At 34.6% G+C, this 25,325-nt stretch overlaps 1 protein-coding gene across 29 annotated transcripts in view; it reads right to left on the bottom strand.

Moving 5' to 3' along the window:
- Positions 1–25,325, bottom strand: part of LOC145261268 (phosphatase and actin regulator 2-like) — an 858,751-nt gene that overhangs the window by 222,754 nt on the left and 610,672 nt on the right. For all 29 annotated transcript variants that reach the window (XM_080119715.1, XM_080119712.1, XM_080119716.1 and 26 more), the window contains one exon: positions 193–348. In XM_080119715.1, the coding sequence (XP_079975841.1) occupies positions 193–348 (156 nt within the window). The remainder of the gene's footprint in view (positions 1–192; positions 349–25,325) is intronic.

Raw genomic sequence — 25,325 nt, 5'->3', positions numbered from 1 at the left:
CCTTTTCTAAGAATTCAGCCGTTGCCTTGGATACGTGCATGTTCATTCTACCCAAAAGCATGTTATCATCATCAAATATACCCATCTCTAACATAATTGAATCAAGGAGGTCATTTATAAATTTAAAAAAAAATAAGTATACAGATAAAAAAAAAAAAAAAAAAATGCATCTCTTTTTTTTTTTTAACTTACCTACAGCTTTCCTAACAATATTTTCACTTTTTTTCTTTTTTTTCCATTTCCATGGTTTAAATATTTTTCCTAGTGCTGCAAATTTACTTTTCCGCTCTGGTGGTGGAGTTTTTGGACCCAGTGAACTTGATTTCATTTCTCCGTTTTTTCTTTTATCTGAAAAATACAATTGAAAGCAGAAATTCTTAGATGCTTGCACATAAGTAAAATATAGGTAACCAGGATTTTATTTTATACAAAAAACATCTTCAAAGGAACAACGTATCCTGACAAAAAACAACAAAAAAACTTTCCAAATTGAATAAGTTGACTCATAGATTTTTTTCAGATCTTTAAATTAAAAAACAAAAAAGAAACAAAAAATAAATCTATACTTCTATAAATTTTTTTTTTTTGTGGATTGATATTCATATTAAAAAAACCCTTTTTTCTATTTATTTAAAAAGAATACAACTTTGTTATATATGGATTGTAGAATTGCATTCACTAGCAAACTATCTAGCTAATTTGTACATTCTTTTAGACATTCATTTTAATTAATTCCTTATTAATTAAGAGACTCAGCATTCCTATCCCGTCGTGGTTTACCATCTGATGAAGGCCAGAGGCATAGTTGACGGAAACGTTGTGAAACAACAATAAAAAGATGCGGATAATAGTCTGCAAATAAATATGAAAACATTTTAATATTATATAGCAATGGTTCTTGATATTTTAAATTCTGGATTGTTGTACAACTCTTGATTCTGAAGTCAGTTTTTAACAAAGCCCAACTGACTTCTGCAAAATTTGCCAACTCCCAACAGAGACATACTATTAATATCTCAGAGGTGTGCTTTAAAAAAAATTTTTTTTTTATTATCCTGCAACTATATTATTTTTATTATTTTTTTTATCCTGCAACTATATTATTATTATGCAACTATATTATTTTGTTTATTTAAAAAAATTTGCTTTAAAAAAAAAAAAAAAAAAAAAAAAATTTTATCCTGCAACTATATTATTTTGTTTATTTAAAAAAAATGTTTTTATCTTTCAAAACTTTCTAAATAAGGATTGATAATCAGAATTATATTAGTCAAACTACAATTTTCATCTCAGTGACATTCTTTTGGAGGTTGAAAGTTCAATCCTTACTACAAATGATAATACCTAAGAATAGCATAATTAACACTTCTATTCAACTATAGCTGACACAACAAGAACAATCTCCCTGCATTAACATATTTGTTTTACATGCAGACACGTGATGGACAGATAGACCACCACGGACTAAGTGTTTTTTTCTTGTTTTTTAAAACAAAGCAATCACCACTTATCAAGGCCCGGCCACTCGAGGATAAGGGTTAATGAGTGAACAATGGTCAAGGAGAACATGTCGTAGTAATCATTAGTAGTGGAAATTTTGTAAATTAGATAACTTAAGGGGACGGTTCATCAAGAATTTGTTTATGTTGGACTTGACGACTACCAAATTGTAGTCAGCTGGAAAACATGCAAACGCAAAAGAGTTCCACATGCGTGCAGTTCTAAGAAAGAATCTTTGTTCATGGAATTTACGTGTTACGCACAGATAAAGAGTGGGGGAAATTATTGACAGTGGTTTCAACTAGATGAGTGTTTTTCATAAAAGTTTGGTGAGGGGGCGACCATAGATTGGAGCTCAGGTTCTCAAGTTTGAAAGGAATGCATCTGAATATGGTCAGAAATTACATCGGCTAAAGCGTTGTAAAAAATAATGCTTAAGATAAAAATAGTAAAAAAAAAAAAAAAAAAAATTTCCGAATTAAGCTTTTTTGTTTTTTCTTTGTATCATTAAAAAGAGTTGCTTTTTTTTCAAATAGAAATTGCTTGAGACAAAGAATGAAGCCACTTGATGTAAGGAGCTAAGGCTGTAGGTAGAAGGAAAACAGTGAGCAGGAAGAGAGTTACAAACCTTGGAGTCCTTGGAAAGAAGCTACTGAAATAGAAAGCTCATTTATAATAAACATCTAAATACACACAATAGAGTGTAAAGATCTCAAATACTGGTGTAACAGTAGAGAGGTTGGGTAGGTATAAATTGCTAGATACGGTAAATCATTGAAATTTTACTCATATTTTTTTCTAGCAACGTTCATGGAGTGTCGAGATAAATTTCTGTCAACGTTTGATCTCTAATAGGAGACATGGTGCCGCCAGCAAGGTGACTTGAAAGATTTAAGTCTTTGTACCGTCTTTCTTTGGAGATATCTAAGAGAAAACGTTTTCTGACATTTTTCTAAAACTTGAGGATTTGAAGAAAAACATGAAAGACAAAATGACACACTCTCGCCAGAGATGAGATGGAGAGTCATGAGAAACTTGTGGAAATGACCCAATTAACATATTGCCAACAATGACTGACATTTATAATATTTTTAAAATGCATTAAAAAACAAAACTAATTTTGATATGTAGTCACTCTTTTGCTGAATGTTATTCTCATCTACATAGTTGTTATTGTTTCACCACATTTCGGCCAGTACATCCTCTGGTCTTCTTCAGGTGATTAAACCACAATGGACATCGAGTCTTTCTAGTTCCAAGTGAGCATTTTCTTATGATAGCGGTTTTAATTCTATCCAAGCCAGGCCAGAGGATTAGTTGGCCAAAACATGGTGAGACAACAACTATGGAAGGCAGTAATTATTGAGGCTAAGTTACAAGACTCAGCATTCCTATTCCGTCGCGGTTAATCAGCTGAAGAAGGCCAGAGGAGGAGTTGGCCGAAACGTGGTGAAACGACAACATTCATCAAAAGAATGAATACAAATTATGAAACCTCATCTTGAAACATTCCAAAAACAAAAAATATAATTTTGATATACCGCTTTTTTTGGGGTTTTTTTTTTTTTTCAATATTACTGTTATAGTTCTCTTTTATTATTTTTACTATTATTCAGTATTTCATATTCAAATCACAATGTAGAATATTTTACAATATTACACTGTACAATATGATGTAGACTATATAGTTCCTTGTTTTGTCTTAGTGCAACATGGACTCACTTCCTCTCTTGCCCTCCTGTAAGTTAAGGAAGAAGTTTCTAGAGAATACTAACTTCACAAATTATCCCAAAGTCCTATGTATATCTCAGTTGGGGAAGATGACTGACTTGTCTTGCAGACAAATGTCCCTATTTATTTGCCTCCCTACAGAGTTAGACACAAGGTCAGTTTTAAAAATTAAAACGTCATAGATTTATGAGTTATTTTTGCTTTAACTATCTGTTGTGCAAGAGATATTGCAAAAATAATGCCTATTTTTTTCCCGCCTGAATGGGTCCGAGAGGATTGTAAATTGCATTGCTATGATGACTAAACTTATGCATTCATGACCTGAAAGTTTCATCTCTCTGTTGGCGATACTGACGGTGTGAGACTAAAAGAAAGCAACTCCTGTCATGGACGTGTGTCAGAAGCAGAGATGAATCATTGAATTCCTCTATGCAGAAAAAAATTGAACCTATCAACATTCACCTGCGCCTATTGAACGTTTATGAAACCGAGGCAGTTGATTTGAGTTAGGATATGGATTTCTCGATTTCAGAGTGGTGATAGGTGCGAGTGACAAAGTGCACACTGAACTTTTACGGCAGAGGCAAAAGTGCATTGAGAATAACAATGACTTTGTAGAAAAATAAATTCTAGAGCACATAAGGTCGTTCGTTTTAATGGAACCACTCCAGTCTTTGTAGCTCTTTAACGTTTTAGTTTTCGAGTTAAAAAAAAAAAATAAAAATAGGAGGCTTTATTTTCGGAATGACCCTCATACAATAAATAGATTGGAAATGCATCTTTTTTTTTTTTAAAGAACATGTCCATATCAGCGAGTTTAAATTATAAGGAAAGAGAATTAAATATTTATGTTGGATTAAAAAAGTTTTTAAGATTACGTTTCTGAATTTTTTAAATGAGGATTGCTTATTTGTATTATTTGGATTCATCGGACTACTGTCCTCATCTCGAGTGTCATTTTCACAATGTTTCGGTCGATGTAACCTCCGACCTTCTTCAGGTGTATCTTGTCGAACTCAGGAATTTGGACTGAATTTCGAGCAGAATCTTTTATTTACTTCGCGGGGGTCCATCAGCCATGAGTGGATAGAGGTCCGAAGTAATTCACAATTGTATTTTTTAGGTAGCCCACACTCAGGATTGAACCATCAACCTTCAGTAGAAGGTCACTTTTTACAATTGATTTTTCCAAGTACTCTAACCACTGCGACATGGGTCCTTGCGGTTGTGGCTGACGGAACAAGAGCATGCTACTCTTGTGAAGTAAATAAAGGGTTCCGTTCGAAATTCCATCCAAATTCCCCGAGTTCGGCAAGATACACCTAAAGAAGGTCGAAGGTTACATCAACCGAAACGTTGTAAAAATCACACTCAAAATGAGAACCGTAGTCTGATGAATCCAAATAATATGAAAAGTTTTTTAAGTTTTTATTTTTGATGAATTTGGCTGACTACTTATATAAAGTTAGGTGTATATATATATATATAATATGAACAAATGATTAATAAAACATGTTAAAAGACATCTTGAAAAAGAGTTAAAAACATATTTAATTTTAAAAAAGGAAGCACAAGATATCTTATCTTGTGCTTCCTTTTTTTAAATTAAATATGTTTTTAACTCTTTTTCAAGATGTCTTTTAACATGTTTTATTAATCATTTGTTCATATTATAAGCTCTATTTCCTTTTCGGTTTTATTGAGCTTTTACATCTGGCTGAGTTTATTTTACTTGTAAATATTAACTCTTTAATATTTATAATATATTTAAAGTTTACCATTTTGATTACCTTGGTAAACTTATTGTAACTTTTATTATATATATATATATATATATGCTGATATATTTGTATATACAGGATCCACTCTTAAACTAATTAACCGATCATTTTTAAAATTGGAACACATTCAGAGTAAGAATAGATAACGTTATCTCTATATAGTTTAATTTAGTTTTATGCAAATTCAGTCGAAGAGATGGTGAAAATTCAGATATTCTCGATTCTTGTAAAATTTGAATATATTAAACATCATTCATTTATTGCGGACTATTATCCTCTGTAAACATTTTTTTTTTAAAGGACATATTCTTTTATTGAATTATCTCTCTAAAACTAAATATCTTCTTATAATAAATGAGAAGAACGAGAAAATGGAGGACAAGTGACTGTTTGGAAGGTTTAATGAGCGAAACAAAAAATTGAAATAACTTTCTGGCAACAGGAAGTCAATGAGACATTGTTAGTTTTTGTGAGGCGCAAAGTATAGTATCTGCTTTGATACTACACTTTTTCTGATTCACACGGATATTATTTATTAGAAAACTGTAAATAAGTGATCATTATTTTGCTATATAATAAAATGATCCCCCCAACCTAAACCCAGCAATTATTAATTTCAGGAAAATAACCCAACACTTCTCATGCACATCTTTTTCATTTGACACCATCACCATTTCCTAAAATGTGTTGCAGGAAAATATTTCTACCTTTTCACTCATTACACAAACCATTACATTTATTCCGAGTCCTAGAATCGTCTTCTAAATAGAGGGTAGCAACCATTTTCCCTCCCTATAAAATATCTACTAACACACCGCCAAAATAAACAAACGCTTCTTATGCACATATTCTCCACTCAACCTCAACACCACTTCCTATAGTATGCTTCATGAAAGTATTTCTATATAATTATTGGAAAAAGAAAAAAAAAAAGGAAAAAAAGAGAAAAAAGAAAAGAGGAAAAAAATGAAAAACGGAAAAAAAAAAAAATGAAAAACGGAAAAAAAAAAAATGAAAAACGGAAAAAAAAAAATGAAAAACGGGAAAGGAATAAAAAAGAAAAGAGAAAAGAAAAAGGAAAGAGAAAAAAAAGGAAAAGAAAAGGGAAAGAAAAAAGAGAAGAAAAAAGAGAAAGAAAAGAGAAAAAGAAAAGAAAAGAAAAGAAAAGAGAAAAAAGAAAAGAGAAAAAGAAAAGAGAAAAAGAAAAGAAAAGAAGAAAAGAAAAGAAAAGAAAAAGAAAAGAAAAGAAAAAAGAAAAGAAAAAAAAGAAAAGAAAAAAGAAAAGAAAAAAGAAAAGAAAAAAGAAAAAGAAGAAAGAAAAGAAAAAAATTCTATCAAATAAAGTGATTTCTTCAGGTTTCATGGAAGTGCAGGCTATTTGTCTTCTCTTTATTTTCACATGTGCAGCACGCATTATGCATTCGTGAAAATGAATCAACAACTCTTCTGTCGGAAATTGCTAATTATTTCCACCATCTCCTGATGGAAATTAACTACTTAATAAATATTTCCAATTAACAACAAGTCCTTTCTTAGAACGTCCTCAGTAATTGATATTTAGTAGCAATTTAGGGTTTTACGTGTTAGTCCCCAATAAAGGACACGTGTTGCATGATTGCAAGATCTGTTATGTCACTCCCTCTCTTTAATACCAACGACTCATCACTTATCAAGGCCATAAGTCACTCGAGGATAAGGATTCTGTGATGGAATGATTGTCAGTTCATCACCATCATCACAGCATTTTGCTTACTCTTCAGATCCATCGTCAGGCAGTGCCCAACGTATCCAGCAGGTGCGCATCAGAGCATACCTAGCGCAGGAGACAGATAAGGGTTAATGAGATGAAGTGAATGTCAGTTGAAAGACAAAGAATCTTCCAAAAGGATTGAGTTATGATTAATGAAATAAACTTGATTCGAATATTGAAGATGAAGGCTTATGACTAATATTAGTTGACAGTGAATTTGAAGATGACTATACTGTAATCTTTAGGGAAGCAGCCTGTGGTAATGTGTTCCATACGGGAGGGAGGAAGAGGGAAGCCCTGGCAAAATAAAAGGAAAAAAAGCTCAGTTCATAAAGGCACATAGAGGAAGAAAGGAAAGTTTGTTTTGTCCTTGTGATAGAAAACAAGTTCTTGCTGTGTATATCTCATAAGGAGGACCCCCCCCCTCTCCTTGACGAGAGAATCAGAACTAGAATCAGATGACCAGGCTTTCATCTGCTTTTGACTAAGCCTGCAACATAGTGTTAGCTACTTATAATTTCTCTACCGTCCTCCCTCGACCCAGGACTGTACTCTGATCAACCAAGTCTCTGACAGCATAAATGTAGCACTCTCCCTAGATAGTAGCACGCAAGTACATATATTTGATGACTTAATGTACACCACATTAATTGGCTTGGTTTCTTTACTCACGAAGATGCAGTTGGTAGCATAACACATAGCTTCTCTATATCCCATTCCCTATCACAGACAGGAAGTGAGGCTTGTTGGTCCTGTTGATCTTGGAGACCTGTCTCACAGATGGACAGGACCAACAAGCCTCACTTCTAGATCTATTTCTGACCACAGTCCCCGATGATTGTGTGACAAATATTCATAGAAAATAAGAGTAGAGAGAAACTAGTAACGTCTCTTCTGTATAGAAAAAGGTTTATAAGGAAAAAAAGAGAATTTCCCACTAGATTTCAAAGTTGATTTTGACCTGTTTATGTGACGAGAATGTTCTGAGTATCATCTTCAGTGGCAGCAAAACTTCATCTTAGGATGCATCTTAATTTTATATCGGTACAGAATTGGAGTTAAGTAATTTTTGGTTCAATATCATTTTTTCTTTGCGTGATACGACCGTGTAATATGAATCAAAACTATTTCTCTGAATATGCATACAATTATTTCCTTGGCCTTTTTTGGCCAGGAACGAAGTGTAGTATCTGTCCTGATGCTACACTTATTCTATTCTATCCTCAGTCAGCGAAGGAGGATTTCTTTCAGACTGAGACAATGTTTAATTTTTCTTCAATCCAGAATGCCAGAGTGGAAGAGAGAGAGAGAAAAGAAAGGAAGAGAGATAAGAGAGAGAGAGAGAGAGAGAGAGAGAGAGAGAGAGAGAGAGAGAGAGAGAGAGAGATAAGAGAGAGAGTGAGTGAGAGGAGGAAGACAAAACAGAGTTGTAAAAAGAAAAAGAAAGATCACGAAAAGAGAGAGAGCATTGTATTAAAAATTTTTTTTTTTTTAAATTTAATGCAATTTCCTTAGCCAGAACTCCGGGCAACTTCGAATAGCATTGCTAGTTAAAAAAAAAAAAAAAAAAAAATTATATATATATATATATATATATGCTAACACTTTATGCAAATAAATTGATTAAAATAGTTTCCTTTTTAGGCTATGTATTATTTTATTTTATGTAGACAATTCAATAAGGAGACAATAAATGAATTCGGCTCTTTCATTTCATTTTTAGGCAACACCCAGAAGGGAGTGAATTTGCAAAAAAAACAACTTATCAGCAAGTCGCAGATGTATCATTTACATTCTATTTTTATAAACACGGAATAAATATAAAATGCAGACTCAACTGAATAAAAACCGTTTTTTAACACATTCATGATGGACAATAAAAATAGTTTCATTCTATAAATCTTCTTTTGCTATGCGAATTGTTGGAGCACTTCTGTCTCGCAAAACAATGGATATCCGTTGTAAGATGAGACGCTTACACTGAAGCAAGGATTGTAATATCACTGACCGCAATTCTGATCTGACATAATTTAAATCCAAAACGACCGAAAGTAAATGTTATTTATTTTTTTATTTTCCTTCTTTTAGCCTAGTTGCTCTACCAAGGGTTGAAAGTCTAGTCTGAATTACTATTTCAACCACAGTTAACACCAGGAAAAGTGGTTTCATATATAAACAGATAATATTAAAGTGAATTTACAATTACTTCAACTTAAAAGATTAAATCAACTGATATTTAAAAAAAAAAAAAAAAGTGTCACTCATCTAAATATTGACCAGGATCAATTTCGTATCATTTGAATTTTTTGGACAGCTTTTCTCATCTTGAGTGTTATTTTCACAATGTTTCGGTTGATGTAACATCCAACCTTCTTCAGGTGTATCTTGTTGAACTGAGGAATTTTTCTTTCAAACTCGGGAATCTGCACGAAATTTCAAACAGAACCATTTATTTAATTGATGGAGGTAGCATGCTCTCGTTCCATCAGCCATAACCGGGTAAAAATCCTAAGCAATTCGCAATTGTATTTTGAGTGCTGAGGATTGAGCCTTCAACCTCCAGAAGAGTGTAACTTTTAGAACTGAATTTTATCAAGTACAATAATGAATTACTTAGGACTTCTACCAAGTCATGGCTGACAGACGAGAGCATGCTACCCCTGTGGATGAAATAACGGATTCCCGAGTTTGACAAGATACATCTAAAGAAGGTCGGAAGTTACACTAATCTGAAGAATCCAAATAATTCAAATACCCAATCCTCAGCTCAAAAATTCAGAAACGCAGGATTTTGTTTAATTTTGTCGATTCATTGGGAATTGTTCTTTCAACATTGTATAGCCGTAACCAGAATAAAACCTTTTCAAAAGACGCAGGTCTCATATTTGAGAAATTTATTTCCTGAAAACTCCTTTTAAATCCACACAACTAAGGAATAAAATTGTTCCAATGAATAGGAAACCAAACTAATATAAAATTTCTCGTCTCTTCAGCTTTGAGGTTAAGCACCAAAGTTGGTAATTGGTACTGCAATTCCTGCAATTTTCACTCAATAAAATATGGAATAGATAAATAGTAAGGACAATCTATTTGGGTCACAAAGACAACCTTTTTTTTTTTCCTCCACTTTCGTTTCTGTTGTATTTTATTTATGCTGTATTTTTGAAATCAAGTTTTCCATCATTACTAAATCTGTTAACAGGCCATGGAAGATTTCGTGATGCCGGTTCCACTAACCCACAGTGAAAAAATCTTAAAGATTTGAAAAGAATCGTTTCTTCCTCAATTGCTTGTGGATTACACACATTTTGGATTTTAAATTTGCATCTATTTGTCAACATTATATAAATCAGACATTTTATGAGAACATTTGACTCTTATTAACATTTTGTCTTGAAAATACCTAACTCATATCCTTTCATCTGGATTTTAATCTTTAATTTACTTTTTTCATTTATTTTCCTTATTTCATGAATTCTTTGAACTAAAACTTTTTTTGCCTGTATGACTGGTTTTTACATAATGCAATTTTAAGTTTGTGCCAGTACCAGCAAGTTAATAGCTTTACTGTAATGTTCATTTGCTAATAGCTTTCGTTTGATGAGAAGAACGCATTTCTTTGAAACTCCACAGATTAAGGAAATCTTAATATTTCTTATTTGAGTATCTTGTTTTAAAATTAATTCTCGTAAAGCATAATTTACAGTCTTAAATTGCGTTCTTCTGTGCATTATATACATGTTTATGGGAAAATAGTTATTTCAGTTATATTTCACCTTTTATTTATACCGATCCTTCAATTTATGAAGCTCGATGTAACTACAGAGCATATACAAATAAATGACAAAAGGTCTATATTCCAAATTTCAAGATGTTGACCATCTTACCATTTATTTCTTTAAGTAGGTTGAAATGTTCTATTCTTGACAGCATCTGTTTCGTAGCACAGAACCATTCATGTAATTATTATGTCAATTTTTTTTATTCCGTCCTTAACTCATCAGCAGTATAGGAACTCATCAATATTAAAAGAAAAAGAAATATGGGTATTATTTCTAAATCCGATAATCAGAAGAGAAGTTGCAATTTTGTTTTCTTTTAGTTATGCCTCTTTGAATCATATATATATATATATATATATATATATTAAATAGAGAATTTGGCTCTGTAGTAATAAATACGAAATCTGCATGAATTAAAATATATTTACGACTGAGCAAGGCCAGATGCCAACTGCTGGTGTGTGTGCGTGTCTGTATATATTATATATAGTGATATTCTTTGTGTAAACAAATTGAGCTTAGGTATTCGGATGATGTCAAACTATTGTCAATTCACTACCTGCACAGCAGCTGCTGATTAGCGTAATGGTTCAAAGCCTTGACTGTCGTATGGCGGTTGGGTTTTGATCCTAGCTTGAGGTAGTTGCCTGTCTAGCCACACTGATGAGCTGTGATACAGCGAAACAGTACGGTATGTGGATGAATATATATATATATATATATATATATATATAGATATATATATATATATATATATATATATATATCTATATTTTTATAAAGTAATAGGGTTCGTGTGTTTCTGTCTGTGTGTACAGTTCTCCATCATCAACGAAATATAAAGGAGGTAAGAGGGTAGATCTCTCCTGGTAGAGAAACATTAGAACCCATTTTAGGATGTTTCTGTTATAGGAGACATAAGAATCTAGGCCTAATTTCTTTATATACTAGTCTACAAACCACCCCCATATCGAATGACTTATGCTCATTTGCATATCACATTATATTAAATCTCTTTAACTAATTACCTCAACCTTATTACATATTGGAAATATTCTAATCATTTCAACTGTACTATTTACAAAATCTATTTAACATTTAATTATTTGATATATTTTCATTTAATTTTATATTCGATTTATTTCACTTTACGTATATTATCAAAACAATTCATTGGCGAGCAAAGCTTTATGTTTTGGGATTGTATTGAAAATGTAATGGAAATTTCAATTTCGTTCCGTTTTAATCTTTTATATTTTACTTGCCAATATTATTGAAAGAATACAATTCAACTATCGTAATTTTATATAAATAAACAAAAACAAATATTTTAAAATAAAACTTTATTAAAAAAGAAATAATTTTATTTTTAAATGAAAAAAATCAATTTAGTAAAATAATTGTATTAAACACCCCCAGCCTTGTCAGCAAACCTGTAAACCTATAAAAGTTAACATTTCGAATGTAAACAGTGATTTTTCGATTTTGTTAGCGCTTGCCGCAATTAAAGACAATTAAAACGGAACTAACTTTATTTCCATTCTATTTTTTAAACAACCCCCAAAACATAACGCTCTCTTCCAGTTATAGCCAATTTTTTTTTAATTAAATAAAACAGGTCAAAATAAACAGATAAGCGCATTTTCTTTTACATTTTTCTTACAACCAACGTTGTCATTTTAACCAACTGCAGGATACCGTTACTTTTGTGGGGGTGTTTTGAAAATGGCACGGAGATTATAATTTCGTTCCAATTTAATCTTTCTGGTCGAGCCTATTTCGAAAGCCTGTCTTATCATAGATTTGAACTACAAATAATTTATTACATTTTGATTATTACTATCTTAAGACTTAAAGCTTATATTTATTTCATTTTTCTATTTATATATTGAATTAGTTATTTCCAGTCTTATTTAAACTTAGTGCTTTCTTTAAACCGGATGAACCTTTTATAAAAATATGAGTTTAACGTAAAGAACACGAACAAGGTTTTATTCAACTGAATTTCTTCCAGTTTACTAACAAAATATATAAATTTAAAAGAGATATAAATAATAAAATAAAAAGGTTATGTAATTTAAAAGAAATACACGTACTCACAAAAGCAGAACTTTTTTTACACATTTTTTTCTTTAAAACCATAACAATGAGACTAACAATTACCTAGATCTTAGTAATTATTTGTTTTAATAGAACTGTTTTAATTGTACTGTTTACTTAGTTAACCTAAGTTGGTATTACATTTATTTTACATTTACTTTTTTTTTTTAATTATTACTTTTAGACTGTGACGTTTACACCCGGAAGTAATGAGTCACACGTAGGTCGCTTTTATTCATTCCTTTTGGTCAAGATCAAAGTGTAGTATCTGTTCTTCAGATGCTGCACTTCATTTTCTTGTTCTCTTTCGGTGGAGGAGAAATCCTTCACGACTGAGACAATTTTTATTTTTGTACCTTTTCTCCACGTTAAAAAACGACCCTGGTGTCTAACTCTGTCCCGTGGGGAGGCATAGTAAATAGGTACAATATAATTGTTTATAATTGTACTATTCAGAAATATTATTTATAGTTCGTCCATTTCAGTTAGTATACATTTCCTTTACGCTTAATTAATTTACAATCATTAATATCGTTAAACAATTCCGTTTAAAACCGAAATTATGCCACCCAAACGAAGTAGAAACGAAAGTGAGGAAGAAAGAATGGAAAGATTGGAAGCTAATAGACTAAGAGTTGCTGCAGTTCGCTCCAATGAAAACAATTCAGATAGAGAAAGACGTCTAGAACTTAACAGGATACGTCAAAGAGAAAGGAGAGCAAGACTGTCAGATTTGGAAAGAGAAACCCAACGTGAAGCTGACAGAACTAGACATGCTGTAAGGCGGTTAAATTCATCACAAGATGAAATTCAAGAAAGGCAAAGATATGCACTGGAAAGAGAAGCAATATTACGATCGAATGAATTATATGAGGTAAGTAGACGTACACAAGGTCAGTTGAGAGTGGCTCAACGACATCAGAATGAATCGGAAACCCAACGAAGCTTTCGCCTATACCAAGGGCAACAACGAGAGGCTGCATGGAGAGAGAGTATGACTTTGCCCCAGCAATTGACAGAAAACGAGGCAGCTAAACAACGAATGACTGCTTTGAGACACCATGAAATAGAACACTGCAATAGAAAAGGATTGCTCTACAACAAAAATGACTCTCTCACTACAGCTGATATAGGAAAAATGGACAAAGTATGTCAACATTGCTCAGCTGTAAAATTTAAAGGAGAAACCCCTGGTTGTTGTTGTTCTTCTGGCAAAGTTGTGCTTGATAGCTTTCCACCACTGCCTCAGTTGCTTCAAGATTTGCTCTCCGGCAATGGTCCCATCTCTAAAGATTTTCTGCAAAATCTACGCAGTTATAACAATTGTTTTGCAATGACATCATTTGGTCACAAAATTGTGGCAGTACATGGGTGGAATCCTTCTTTTAGAATTCGAGGCCAGGTTTGCCACCAGATTGGGAGTCTTTACCACCTGAAGATGAAACAGCAAAGTTTATTCAAGTCTACTTCTTGGATAGTCTGGAAGAGGAACTACATAATCGGGGACGTGACAGTAGACTCAATAGAGACATTCTCCAAAGTCTGACTGAATTTTTACATGAGAACAACAGCTTCATTTGTCAGCTGAAAACAACAAAGGAGAGGATTGAAGAAGAACACTTGGTAGAACATAAAGTTGTCATAAGGGAAGACCGAAGGCCGCAAGAAGAGCATCCACGGCGATTCAATGCTCCAACAACAACGTATGAGATTGGAATATTAATGGAGAATGAACCAACAGCTAACCGGGATATTGTCTTGCGTTTTAGAAATGATACATTAAAATGGATCTCCGAACTACATCCCCTCTACGATTCTTTAATGTACCCGTTAATGTACCCCTATGGTTCTCCATCTTACAACATCTACATGAAGGCATCCAATGGGCGAAAAGTTACCCAACAGCAATTTTATTCGTACCATTTAATGACTCGGCCTGGAAACTATTTTCTCTGGTACCGAAGGCTATTTCAACAATGGCTGGTGGATGTGTACTGCAAGATTGAAACAGAACGTTTACAGTTCCTGAGGCGTGAGCAACAGACCCTGAGAGCTGACAATTATAGCAACTTGAGAGATTCAATTCTTAGGGAGGATGGGAATCCAGAACAGTTTGGTCAACGAGTTGTTCTTCCGGCAACTTATACAGGAGGCCCTCGATACATGTTTGAGCGTCAAAGTGATGCCATGGCATATGTTCGGCGAATGGGCCGAGCCGACCTCTTCATCACGTTCACAACAAATCCAAAGTGGACAGAAATTACAGAAAATTGTCTTCAAGGGCAAGACCCTCAGGATCGTCCAGATATTGTTGCCAGGGTTTTCAGGCAGAAGCTAAAAAAGTTACTTGAATTTATTAAAAAGGGAGGATTTGGCAGGTTGAGGGCTTTCCTGTACAGTATTGAATATCAAAAAAGAGGACTGCCGCATGCACACATCCTCACCTGGCAGGCCCCAGAGGACAAACTTCTACCAGAAAAAATGGATCTCTGCATATCTGCAGAGATCCCTGACAAAGAGGAAGATCCTGATCTTCATGCTAAAGTGATGGCACATATGGTGCATGGACCTTGTGGACCATTTAATCCAAATTGTCCATGTACGATTGACAACAAATGTTCCAAAAAATACCCAAAAGAATTTCTTCAGTGTACCAAGCAAGGCCAAGACTCTTACCCCAAGTACAGGCGAAGAAAACCAGAAGATGGAAGCCAGACTGGTACAATAAGGATGAAGAGAAATGGTCGGTATGTTAATCAAGAAATAACAAACCAGTGGATTGTTCCGTACAACAAGGTCCTCCTTCAGCAGTTCAACGCTCACATTAACGTAGAAATTTGCAGCTCGATCCAAAGCATCAAATATGTCCTCAAATACGTGAATAAAGGATGTGATCAAGCAGTGTTTGAACTACAAAGAACTGATGGAGCAGCTAACCAACAAGGCCAAGTACAAAGTCACATTGTGGATGAGATCCAGCAGTTCCAGAATGCAAGGTATGTCGGCAGTTCAGAGGCGGCCTGGAGGATATTGGAACATCCCATCCATGAACATTTCCCCCCAATTGTACAACTTTCTGTTCATCTTGAAAATGGGCAGAATGTCATGTTCTCAGCTGATACTGCTCTGGAACGAGCCCAAGGTCCACCGCCTGCCACAACTTTGACACCATTTTTTCAACTCTGCCATGAGGATGACTTTGCAAGGGGTCTCAAATACGTAGAAGTCCCTGAGTTTTACACTTGGAACAAATCGACAAAGAAATGGATGAGAAGAATGCGTGGGGTACAAGTTGAAGGTGCTGAAAATGATGATGTATGGAAGGCACCATGCATTGGGAGAATCTACACGATTAGTCCAAAAGCAGGGGAGTGTTATTTCTTACGCCTGTTGCTCAATGAGGTTGCTGGTCCAACTTCATTTCAAAATTTGCGAGCATACAATGGTCAGGTGTTTGAAACATACAGAGCAGCGTGCCTTGCTCAAGGCCTTCTAGAAAATGACCATCAATTGCATCAAGCAGTAGGAGAGGCAAGTGCCACTCAATCACCTTCAAATTTGCGAAGCCTATTTGTGATAATTTTAACAGCCTGTGAGCCAAGAAATCCTCTTGAGATCTGGATGGCTTTTCGTGATGTAATATCTGAAGACATTCTTCACAGATACAGGCAAGAAGTTAACAATCCAGAAGCAGATTTTAATGAGGACATCTACAATAAAACTCTTTGTCTAATTGAAGAAAAAGTTCTCCTTATGTGCGGTCAACCATTGGCAAGCTATGGATTATCTGCACCAACGCAAGGGAGAGATGAAAGACTCGCGAGAGAGTATCAACGTGAAGTTACTTATAATCTTGAAGAACTTTCCCTACAAGCAAAAAATATGCAAGAAAAACTGACCGATTCTCAAAGAGAAGTTTACAATTCATTCATGGCAATGTTGGAAGCACAAGGTGAAATGAACAAAAACATGATGTTTCTTGATGCTCCAGGTGGTACGGGCAAGACTTTTGTAATCAATTTGATCCTTGCAAAGATTAGATCCATGAGAAAGATTGTGCTTGCAACAGCATCCAGTGGCATTGCTGCTACTCTACTACAAGGTGGCCGCACTCTTCACAGCACTTTTAAAGTACCCTTGGATACTCATCGAATGGATCAGCCAGTTTGCAAAATTACTGGTAACTCAGCCTTGGCAAATGTAATTAGAGACACCTCTGCAATCATTGTAGACGAAGCTCCAATGACGCACAAGAGTGCTTATGAAGCAATTGACCGAACACTGCAAGACATCACAGGAAACAAGAATCCCATGGGTGGCATTCCAACCTTATTTTGCGGTGATTTCCGTCAAATCCTCCCAGTGGTTAAAAATCGCACAAGGGCTAACATTGTCAATGCAAGTTTGAAACAATCCTATCTCTGGAGGCACGTTATAGTGAAGAGACTGACTACTAATATGAGAGCCTATATCTCTGATAACACAGCTACAGCAGACTTCTCAAAATTGCTTCTCCAAATCGGTAATGGTCAGTTTCCTATCACTTCTTCACCTGACACAATTAAGATTCCAACTGCGCTTGGTAAATGTGTCGGTAATCAGAAGCAACTGAAAGACAAAGTGTACCCAGACCTGCAAAACAATGGAAAATCACCGGATTGGCTTGCTGAGAGGGCTATTATTTCGCCATTAAACAGCAATGTGAATCATTTGAACAATTCAATAATGAATGAATTTCCAGGAGACACAAAGCAATACAAGTCAGTTGATTCGGCTACTAATGAATATGAAGCTGTTCACTACCCTGTGGAGTTTTTAAACTCTTTGGAGATATCTGGAATGCCTCCACACATTTTAAATCTCAAAATTGGATCGCCAATCATGATTCTTCGATCCTTGGAACCGCCAAAAACAACAAACGGAACCAGATGTGTTATCACCAGATTGCACACCAATGTACTTGAGGCCACCATTTCCTGTGGTCCCTACAAAGGCGAAACCGTTCTACTGCCAAGGATCCCCTTAGTTCCATCGGACTCAGAACTTCCATTTAAATTCCGGAGACTCCAATTTCCTGTGAAGGTGTGTTTTGCAATGAGCATAAACAAAAGTCAAGGTCAGACATTTAACACCATTGGCGTAGACTTGACATCAGACTGCTTCAGTTACGGTATGTTCTACGTCTCCATCAGCCGGACGCGAAGTTCAGAAAAACTCTACATTCTGGCTCCAAATCAAAGCAGCAGAAATGTAGTTTACCCTGAGGCTCTTCAGTGAAAAGTTCGAGAAATGGATATGAGGAAAAACTGACATGATCTGATTGTGGTAAGTTTTTAGTATTGAATGTGCAAGATAAAATTTAAGCAAGAGTTGAAAATTACTTCAATGAAAAATTTACTATGTAACATCAAGTAACCTTCCTTTTTGATGAAAATGTTTTGTGAAGTTCCTGATTGAATTTCAGTCACTACAAGAGGTAGTTAAAATGTTAATCACCTTATGCAATCGTTGCTCTTACAACATCAACTTACTGGAAAGGTGCCCACAGATTTTGGTACCCGAGTGCGCAACAAAGCTCCGTGCGAAGCACGGGTATCTTTGCTAGTATATATATATATATATATATATATATATATAGAGAGAGAGAGAGATAATATATAAATATAATAAAACTAAAATCCCATAATAATGGAAATTTGGTATCTGTCTTAAACCGAACCGATACTATTATTTCTGTTAGTATAGTATTGTATTATCTTAATTTAGAGGAGGGACTATAGTATAGTATCTGTTCTGTGTTTATGATACCATCCTCCAGAGAATGCATTAACTTCCCATTTTTGGAGCAGGGGTGGGGGTGTAGTATCTGTTTTGTTGCACGCGACAATCCTCCCAAATATTACCTACTAATTAAATTATATATACATCAGTAAAATACCCCCCCCCCCTCCCACTCCAGTTTTACTAGTTTTTTCTTTTTTAAATTAATTGTGGAATGTAACTATTAATAGACTCACAGAATTGTGTTTACGAGTGCATATGTACCAATTACTTGACATGTAGTAAACAATTTTGAGTAGAGAGAGAGAAAAATTACCAATTAATAACAAATTCCATTTAGGAATCTGGCCAGACAGACAACAAACAACACGTGATAAAAATGTCTTAGATGCGTCCGTGCATTTTTCTTTATTATTATTTTGCCCATCAGCCACTGTATAATGCTTACATTTAAGAAGTTCCGGCATTTATGCAACATACGAAGCGTGCTACTTTTTTTTTTTTTTTTTTTAGATATATGAATTAAATTTTTATATCTTTAGTTTATTAAATTGTTAAGTGGGAATACAGAATAGTTACAAAACGCCTTTCTCTTCGCATGTTAAGAATGGGTTTCTGAATAATAATGTTATTATTTCAACACAGTCCGTATTCATCATATAAATACATAAGTTCCATTGTTAAACATGGAGATTAAATTGAGAGATCTGATTTTAAGTATGGCACGTATAAGTTTGAAATGGCATTTTCATCGATTGTCTCATTCAAGTCTGAAATGCCATTTTCATCGATTGTCTCATTCAAGTTTGAAATGCCATTTTCATCGATTGTCTCATTCAAGTCTGAAATGCCATTTTCATCGATTGTCTCATTCAAGTCTGAAATGCCATTTTCATCGATTGTCTCATTCAAGTTTGAAATGCCATTTTCATCGATTGTCTCATTCAAGTTTGAAATGCCATTTTCATCGATTGTCTCATTCAAGTCTGAAATGGCATTTTCATCGATTGTCTCATTCAAGTCTGAAATGGCATTTTCATCGATTGTCTCATTCAAGTCTAAAATGGCTTATTCATCGATTGTCTCATTCAAGTCTTAAATAGCATTTTCATCGATTGTCTCATTCAAGTTTGAAATGCCATTTTCATCGATTGTCTCATTCAAGTTTGAAATGCCATTTTCATCGATTGTCTCATTCAAGTCTGAAATGGCATTTTCATCGATTGTCTCATTCAAGTCTGAAATGCCATTTTCATCGATTGTCTCATTCAAGTCTGAAATGCCATTTTCATCGATTGTCTCATTCAAGTTTGAAATGCCATTTTCATCGATTGTCTCATTCAAGTTTGAAATGCCATTTTCATCGATTGTCTCATTCAAGTCTGAAATGGCATTTTCATCGATTGTCTCATTCAAGTCTGAAATGGCATTTTCATCGATTGTCTCATTCAAGTCTGAAATGGCATTTTCATCGATTGTCTCCTTCCAGTTTGAAATGCCATTTTCATCGATTGCCTCATTCAAGTTTGAAATGCCATTTTCATCGATTGTCTCATTCAAGTCTGAAATAGCATTTTCATTGATTGTCTCATTCAAGTCTAAAATGGCATTTTCATCGATTGTCTCATTCAAGTCTGAAATGGCATTTTCATCGATTGTCTCATTCAAGTTTGAAATGGCATTTTCATCGATTGTCTCATTCAAGTTTGAAATGCCATTTTCATCGATTGTCTCATTCAAGTTTGAAATGCCATTTTCATCGATTGTCTCATTCAAGTTTGAAATGCCATTTTCATCGATTGTCTCATTCAAGTTTGAAATGCCATTTTCATCGATTGTCTCATTCAAGTTTGAAATGCCATTTTCATCGATTGTCTCATTCAAGTTTGAAATGCCATTTTCATCGATTGTCTAATTCAAGTTTGAAATGCAATTTTCATCAATTGTCTCATTCAAGTTTGAAACGCCATTTTCATCGATTGTCTCATTCAAGTTTGAAATAGCATTTTCATTGGGCAAACAAGTGAAAACTTGAAATTTTGTTTGTTAATTTCAAGCAGTATTTTTGTCAATTGATCATGCTCAGGCTTGAAACAGCATTTTTGTTGGTCTGTCATGCTTAGGTTTGAAACACAGATTGAAAGGACTTTTCTTAATTTTAATGCAACCATCCGAACAATAAAATAAAACTTTGGAAAATCTGTCATTCTTAAGTTTGAAGTAGTATTCCCATTGGTCTATTGTAAAATTAAAAAAACTAACAGAATAAGTCTCTCTCTCTCTCTCTCTATATATATATATATATAAAGCTGAACGTCAGTGTGTGTGTCTGGTCACGAATAGGCTCCTATATGGCTGACTATTATAGAAAACGGATCACATATAATGATAGAAGATGTATCGAGACACAGGAATGGGCATGTTTGATCTGGCATAATGATGATTCATTAAAATTGTGGGGTCTGCGTACGCACGTGGTCCACAAAGTATGGAAATAAAAAATTAAAAAAAACGTTTACAAGTGTTTTTGATATAGATGTACATAATAATTTGATAAGTATGTTTTAATTTAAATAGGGATAGTATAATAAAATTGTAGGGTCTGCGTTCGCGCCTGGCCTCCATAGAATGCAAATAGGCACAAACTTTAATAAAGACTTTTCATATCTGTCTGCGTAAGTATACTTTGATAATTATGTTACCGTTTGAAGAAATATGGTATAATAAAATTATGGGGTGTTTGTTCGTGCTTGACCTCCATAGAATCGAAAATATGTCACAAAGTTTAACAACGTTCATGATGTTGACCATCAAATTCAAAATGGCGTAATGTAAACGTTATAAGGTATTTATAACTTCTTCCAATTTTCGGATTTTTAATCATATCAAAACGCACTTCGTTTCCTTTTGATGGATTGATTGTTGCTATTTCTTCTGATGAGTTAAGGGCAAAGTAAATTCACTGATTGATATAATAATTAAGTGATTGATTTTGTGCTACGAAACAGATACTGTCAAGAATTGTAAATGTCAACTGAATTTCAGGAATAAATTGTAAGATGATCAACATCATGAACTTTGGAATGTAGACTTTTGTCATTCATTCATTATATTGCTCTGCAATTACATCGAGCTTCTTAAATAAGGGTTGGTATATATTATAAGGAAATAAAGTATATTTCCACACACACACACACACACACACATATACTAGTGTTGGGCAGATTAATCAAAGCCTAGGGGGGTATTGGAATCAGTATAAGAATTGGAAAAATTGAATATATTTTTTCACGCCAAAATGAGATGAAAAACAATATACTTGAAAGAATGGAGATTATATTGAAATGTTATAACAATTTTGTTCATGTAATTCTTTGCATTACTGTTCATCCCATCAAGGTAATTGGGACAAAGTCAAAATTATAAAGAAAAGAACCGTGGAGAACAAGACGACTCAAAGACGTAGCACATATGCTGCGTAACAAACAATTGCTAAGTCGACCTAATACATGAAGGAAACAAAATTTTGGCTTTAAATCTATTTAACTTTGGATACATTTTTTGAGTTAAAATTGGCTTCTGGCCGTCTTCGAATCGGCTGTGCCTCTAATTAGCACAATCTGTATAACACGTTTCTTTGTTAATGCATTTTCAGCAACTGATCTCGCATATAAACCGTTTCTGTCATATGATTAAACTCATCTGACATGACAGTACATGTCTAGTGGGGCAGTTGATGACAGGCTTGTAATGGGAAAATGTCCAGTCCGGGGTTTGACTTCTCTATTTGGAAAATTGTTAAAGGTGAGATTCCGTGTTGTGATTGTGACCCACTTACGTAAAATGCTACAGAAAATATGACCATTTCATATAACATCTTAATTAGTGGATTTTTATGTCCATAGATTAAACAGCCAATAATTCTCAAGTGGTCTTGCTGTAGCTTACTCTAACAGGATAAGTTTATTATATACATTAATGTTTGGACGATTAATCGGAATCGAAAAACATGAGAACCTATGGAGGTATTGGAATCAATATTAAAATCGGAAAAATTCGCTTTTTGGTTCCTTTTATTTGTTTTTGTTTCAAACTTAATTTTCCATGGCTCATATTTAATGATCAAATGATAAATATTTATTGATTTTAAACAACCTGTAAAACTAAAATCTATAGATCACACTCCAACAATTTTTACATTTGTGAAAATATATCTACATATTACGTGGGTTTTTTGCTGGTATCCAACCATCTAAAAAAGATAAGATTGTATATTTAGAAATTTAAAAAGATTCAAAATTGGAAATTGTATGAGAAGTGGGAAAAATATTTGAATTGTCTCATCACACACACACACACACACATATATACATATACATATATATATATATATATATATATATATATATATATAGCTTACAGTGGTAATCGATGGTGCTACATCGGTTAAGTATCTGAATGCGGATACTGATGTCATGAGTTCGATCCTGACCTGTGCTGACGAAGGTATACTTTTATGCACATAAAAAAATATTTAATAATAAAAATGAATAAATATGTCTCATAAAAAATAAGGGTGAGCTATTCGTATATATATATATATATATATATATATATATATATATATATATATATATATATATATATATATGAATAACAATAAGAGCTTATATCTCTTAAAAACCGCTAAGGTAGCAGAAAAAATAAAAACAGTGTTTCGAAGTTGTTACCACTAAAAAAATGCCAATACCAAAATCTTAACTTTATAAGTGATAAAAAAAACCATGCTTAAAGTGGTAACCTACGGTTGTACATCAGTTAAGAATCCAAATGTGGATACTGATGTCATGACCTGTGCTGACGAAGGCTAGAAAAGCCAGAAACACGGGTGTCCATAGGTATACTTTTATGCACACACACACACACATATATGTGTGTGTGTGTGTATACACATTATATATATATATATATATATATATATATATATATATATATATATATATTTTTTCATTATTACATTTTCACCCCAAACAAGGCAAATTGCCACTTTGGTGTAGGGGGCTACTATTAGGGGCAACAACTACTGGGGTACTATGTAGGGATTTGGGCAGCAAGATGTCGGTTCACGTTACACTTGAACTTCTGCACGTCAGTACTGTTGGGGAAGCAGGGACCTGGAATGGAATTCCAGAGTCTAGCGGTTCTGGGGAAGAAACTATTGGAGTAAAAAGATCTTTTACATCTAGGGATCTCTACAGTGTGGGGGTGGGATTTAGCAACCTGCGGGTTTGTCGAGGGTGCTCACGTCGTGGGGGCACAAGTGATTGCAGTTCGTCAGAGCATTCACCACTAAAATACTTGTAGAAAAGGCAGAGGGATGCAACATTTCGTCGATGGGACAGAGGCTGAAGCTTAGATGCCAGTTCAGGGCCTATCTGGTTTGCGACTCTCTTTTGAACCTTGTCAAGGAGCGAGAGACTAGCAGCAGATGCACCAGCCCAGATGTGGCAGCAATACTCCATACATGGGTGAATGGTGGCCTTATAGAGGTACAGGATACTTTCGGGTGTTAGTAGTTTTCTAGCACGGTAGAGAGAGCCCACCTTTCTTGCAGCGGCCCTGGCAATGCCTTCAATGTAATTGTTCCAACTCATGTTTCCTGTGAACGTTAGGCCAAGGAGTTTGAAAGATGGACTCTCAGATAAAGAGTCGTTGGCCATTGCTATGGGTGGTAGAGAGGGTTTCTTGTAATTATTGAATGAAACTAGTTTAGTCTTGGCAGCATTGAACGCGACCAACCACTTTTGTCCCCATTCCACTACAGATTGGAGGTCTTTCTTGAGTGTTTCTGCCATTTCTTTAAAAATGTGTTCATTCGTCTTCCTGTCGTGCCTGCCATAGAGTGTAGTGTCATCAGCATATATACCCATCTCAGAGGCAATGTTGTCGGGGAGGTCATTTATGAATATCAGGAACAATAGAGGTCCAAGGATAGAACCCTGGGGCACCCCCGCATTTATATCATATTGTTTAGATGTACGACCGTCGAGGACAACCTGGATTTTTCTCTTATCTAAGAAGGATTTAATTATGTTAAGTATTCTACCAGTGATACCGTATGATCTGATTTTCCTGAGGAGTCCCTCATGCCATACCCTGTCAAAAGCCTTAGATATATCTAGAGCTACCGCTCTGCCCTCCCCCGCTTTGTCCAGTGAATGGTATATACGTTCAGAGATCACAGTTAGGATGTCTGCTGTGGAACGGGCTTGTCTAAATCCATATTGTTTGTCAGTCAGTAGTTTAGCATCTGTAAGATGATGGACTAGAGCATGGTTAATTATGGTCTCAAATATTTTGGCAAAAAGTGGGAGGAGGCTAATGGGGCGATAATTTGATGGGTCTGTCCTTTCGCCAGAATTCTATAATACTGGTACAACAGAAGCAGTTTTCCAACAGCCCGGAAAGCAAGATTCATTAAGGCATTTGTAGTAGAGTTTGGAGAGAACTGGAGCTACTTCGGCTGAGCACTTTTTTAATAGCACAGCTGGGATAAGATCGGGTCCACATGCTTTTTTTTTTATGATAGCATGCACCTGAGCAGGGGTGGTTTTCAGATCGTCTAGCGTGGCGTCTGTCCGCATAGGAAAGTCAGATAGGGGGTGGTTGGAAGAGTCCAGTGTGGAGTTTGAGGCAAACCGACTGGCAAGCACGTTAGCCTTGTCGGTTGCTGAGGAGACAACCTCGTGATTGTTGGTTAGTGGGGGAATTGTTGATTGCCCATTATTTACTACACTGTTGTAGATTTTCCAGAAGTCTCGAGTTCCTAGTTTTTGTGCTTCGATGCGCTTTTTAGTGGTTTCCGTAAATTGTCTCTTAGCTGTCGCTATTTCTTTCTTA

Source organism: Euprymna scolopes, chromosome 37 (assembly GCF_053919585.1).
Source record: "Euprymna scolopes isolate OS-2025 chromosome 37, ASM5391958v1, whole genome shotgun sequence".
NCBI classification, from domain to species: Eukaryota; Metazoa; Mollusca; class Cephalopoda; order Sepiida; family Sepiolidae; genus Euprymna; species Euprymna scolopes.
This window is presented reverse-complemented; position numbering and strand designations above follow the sequence as displayed.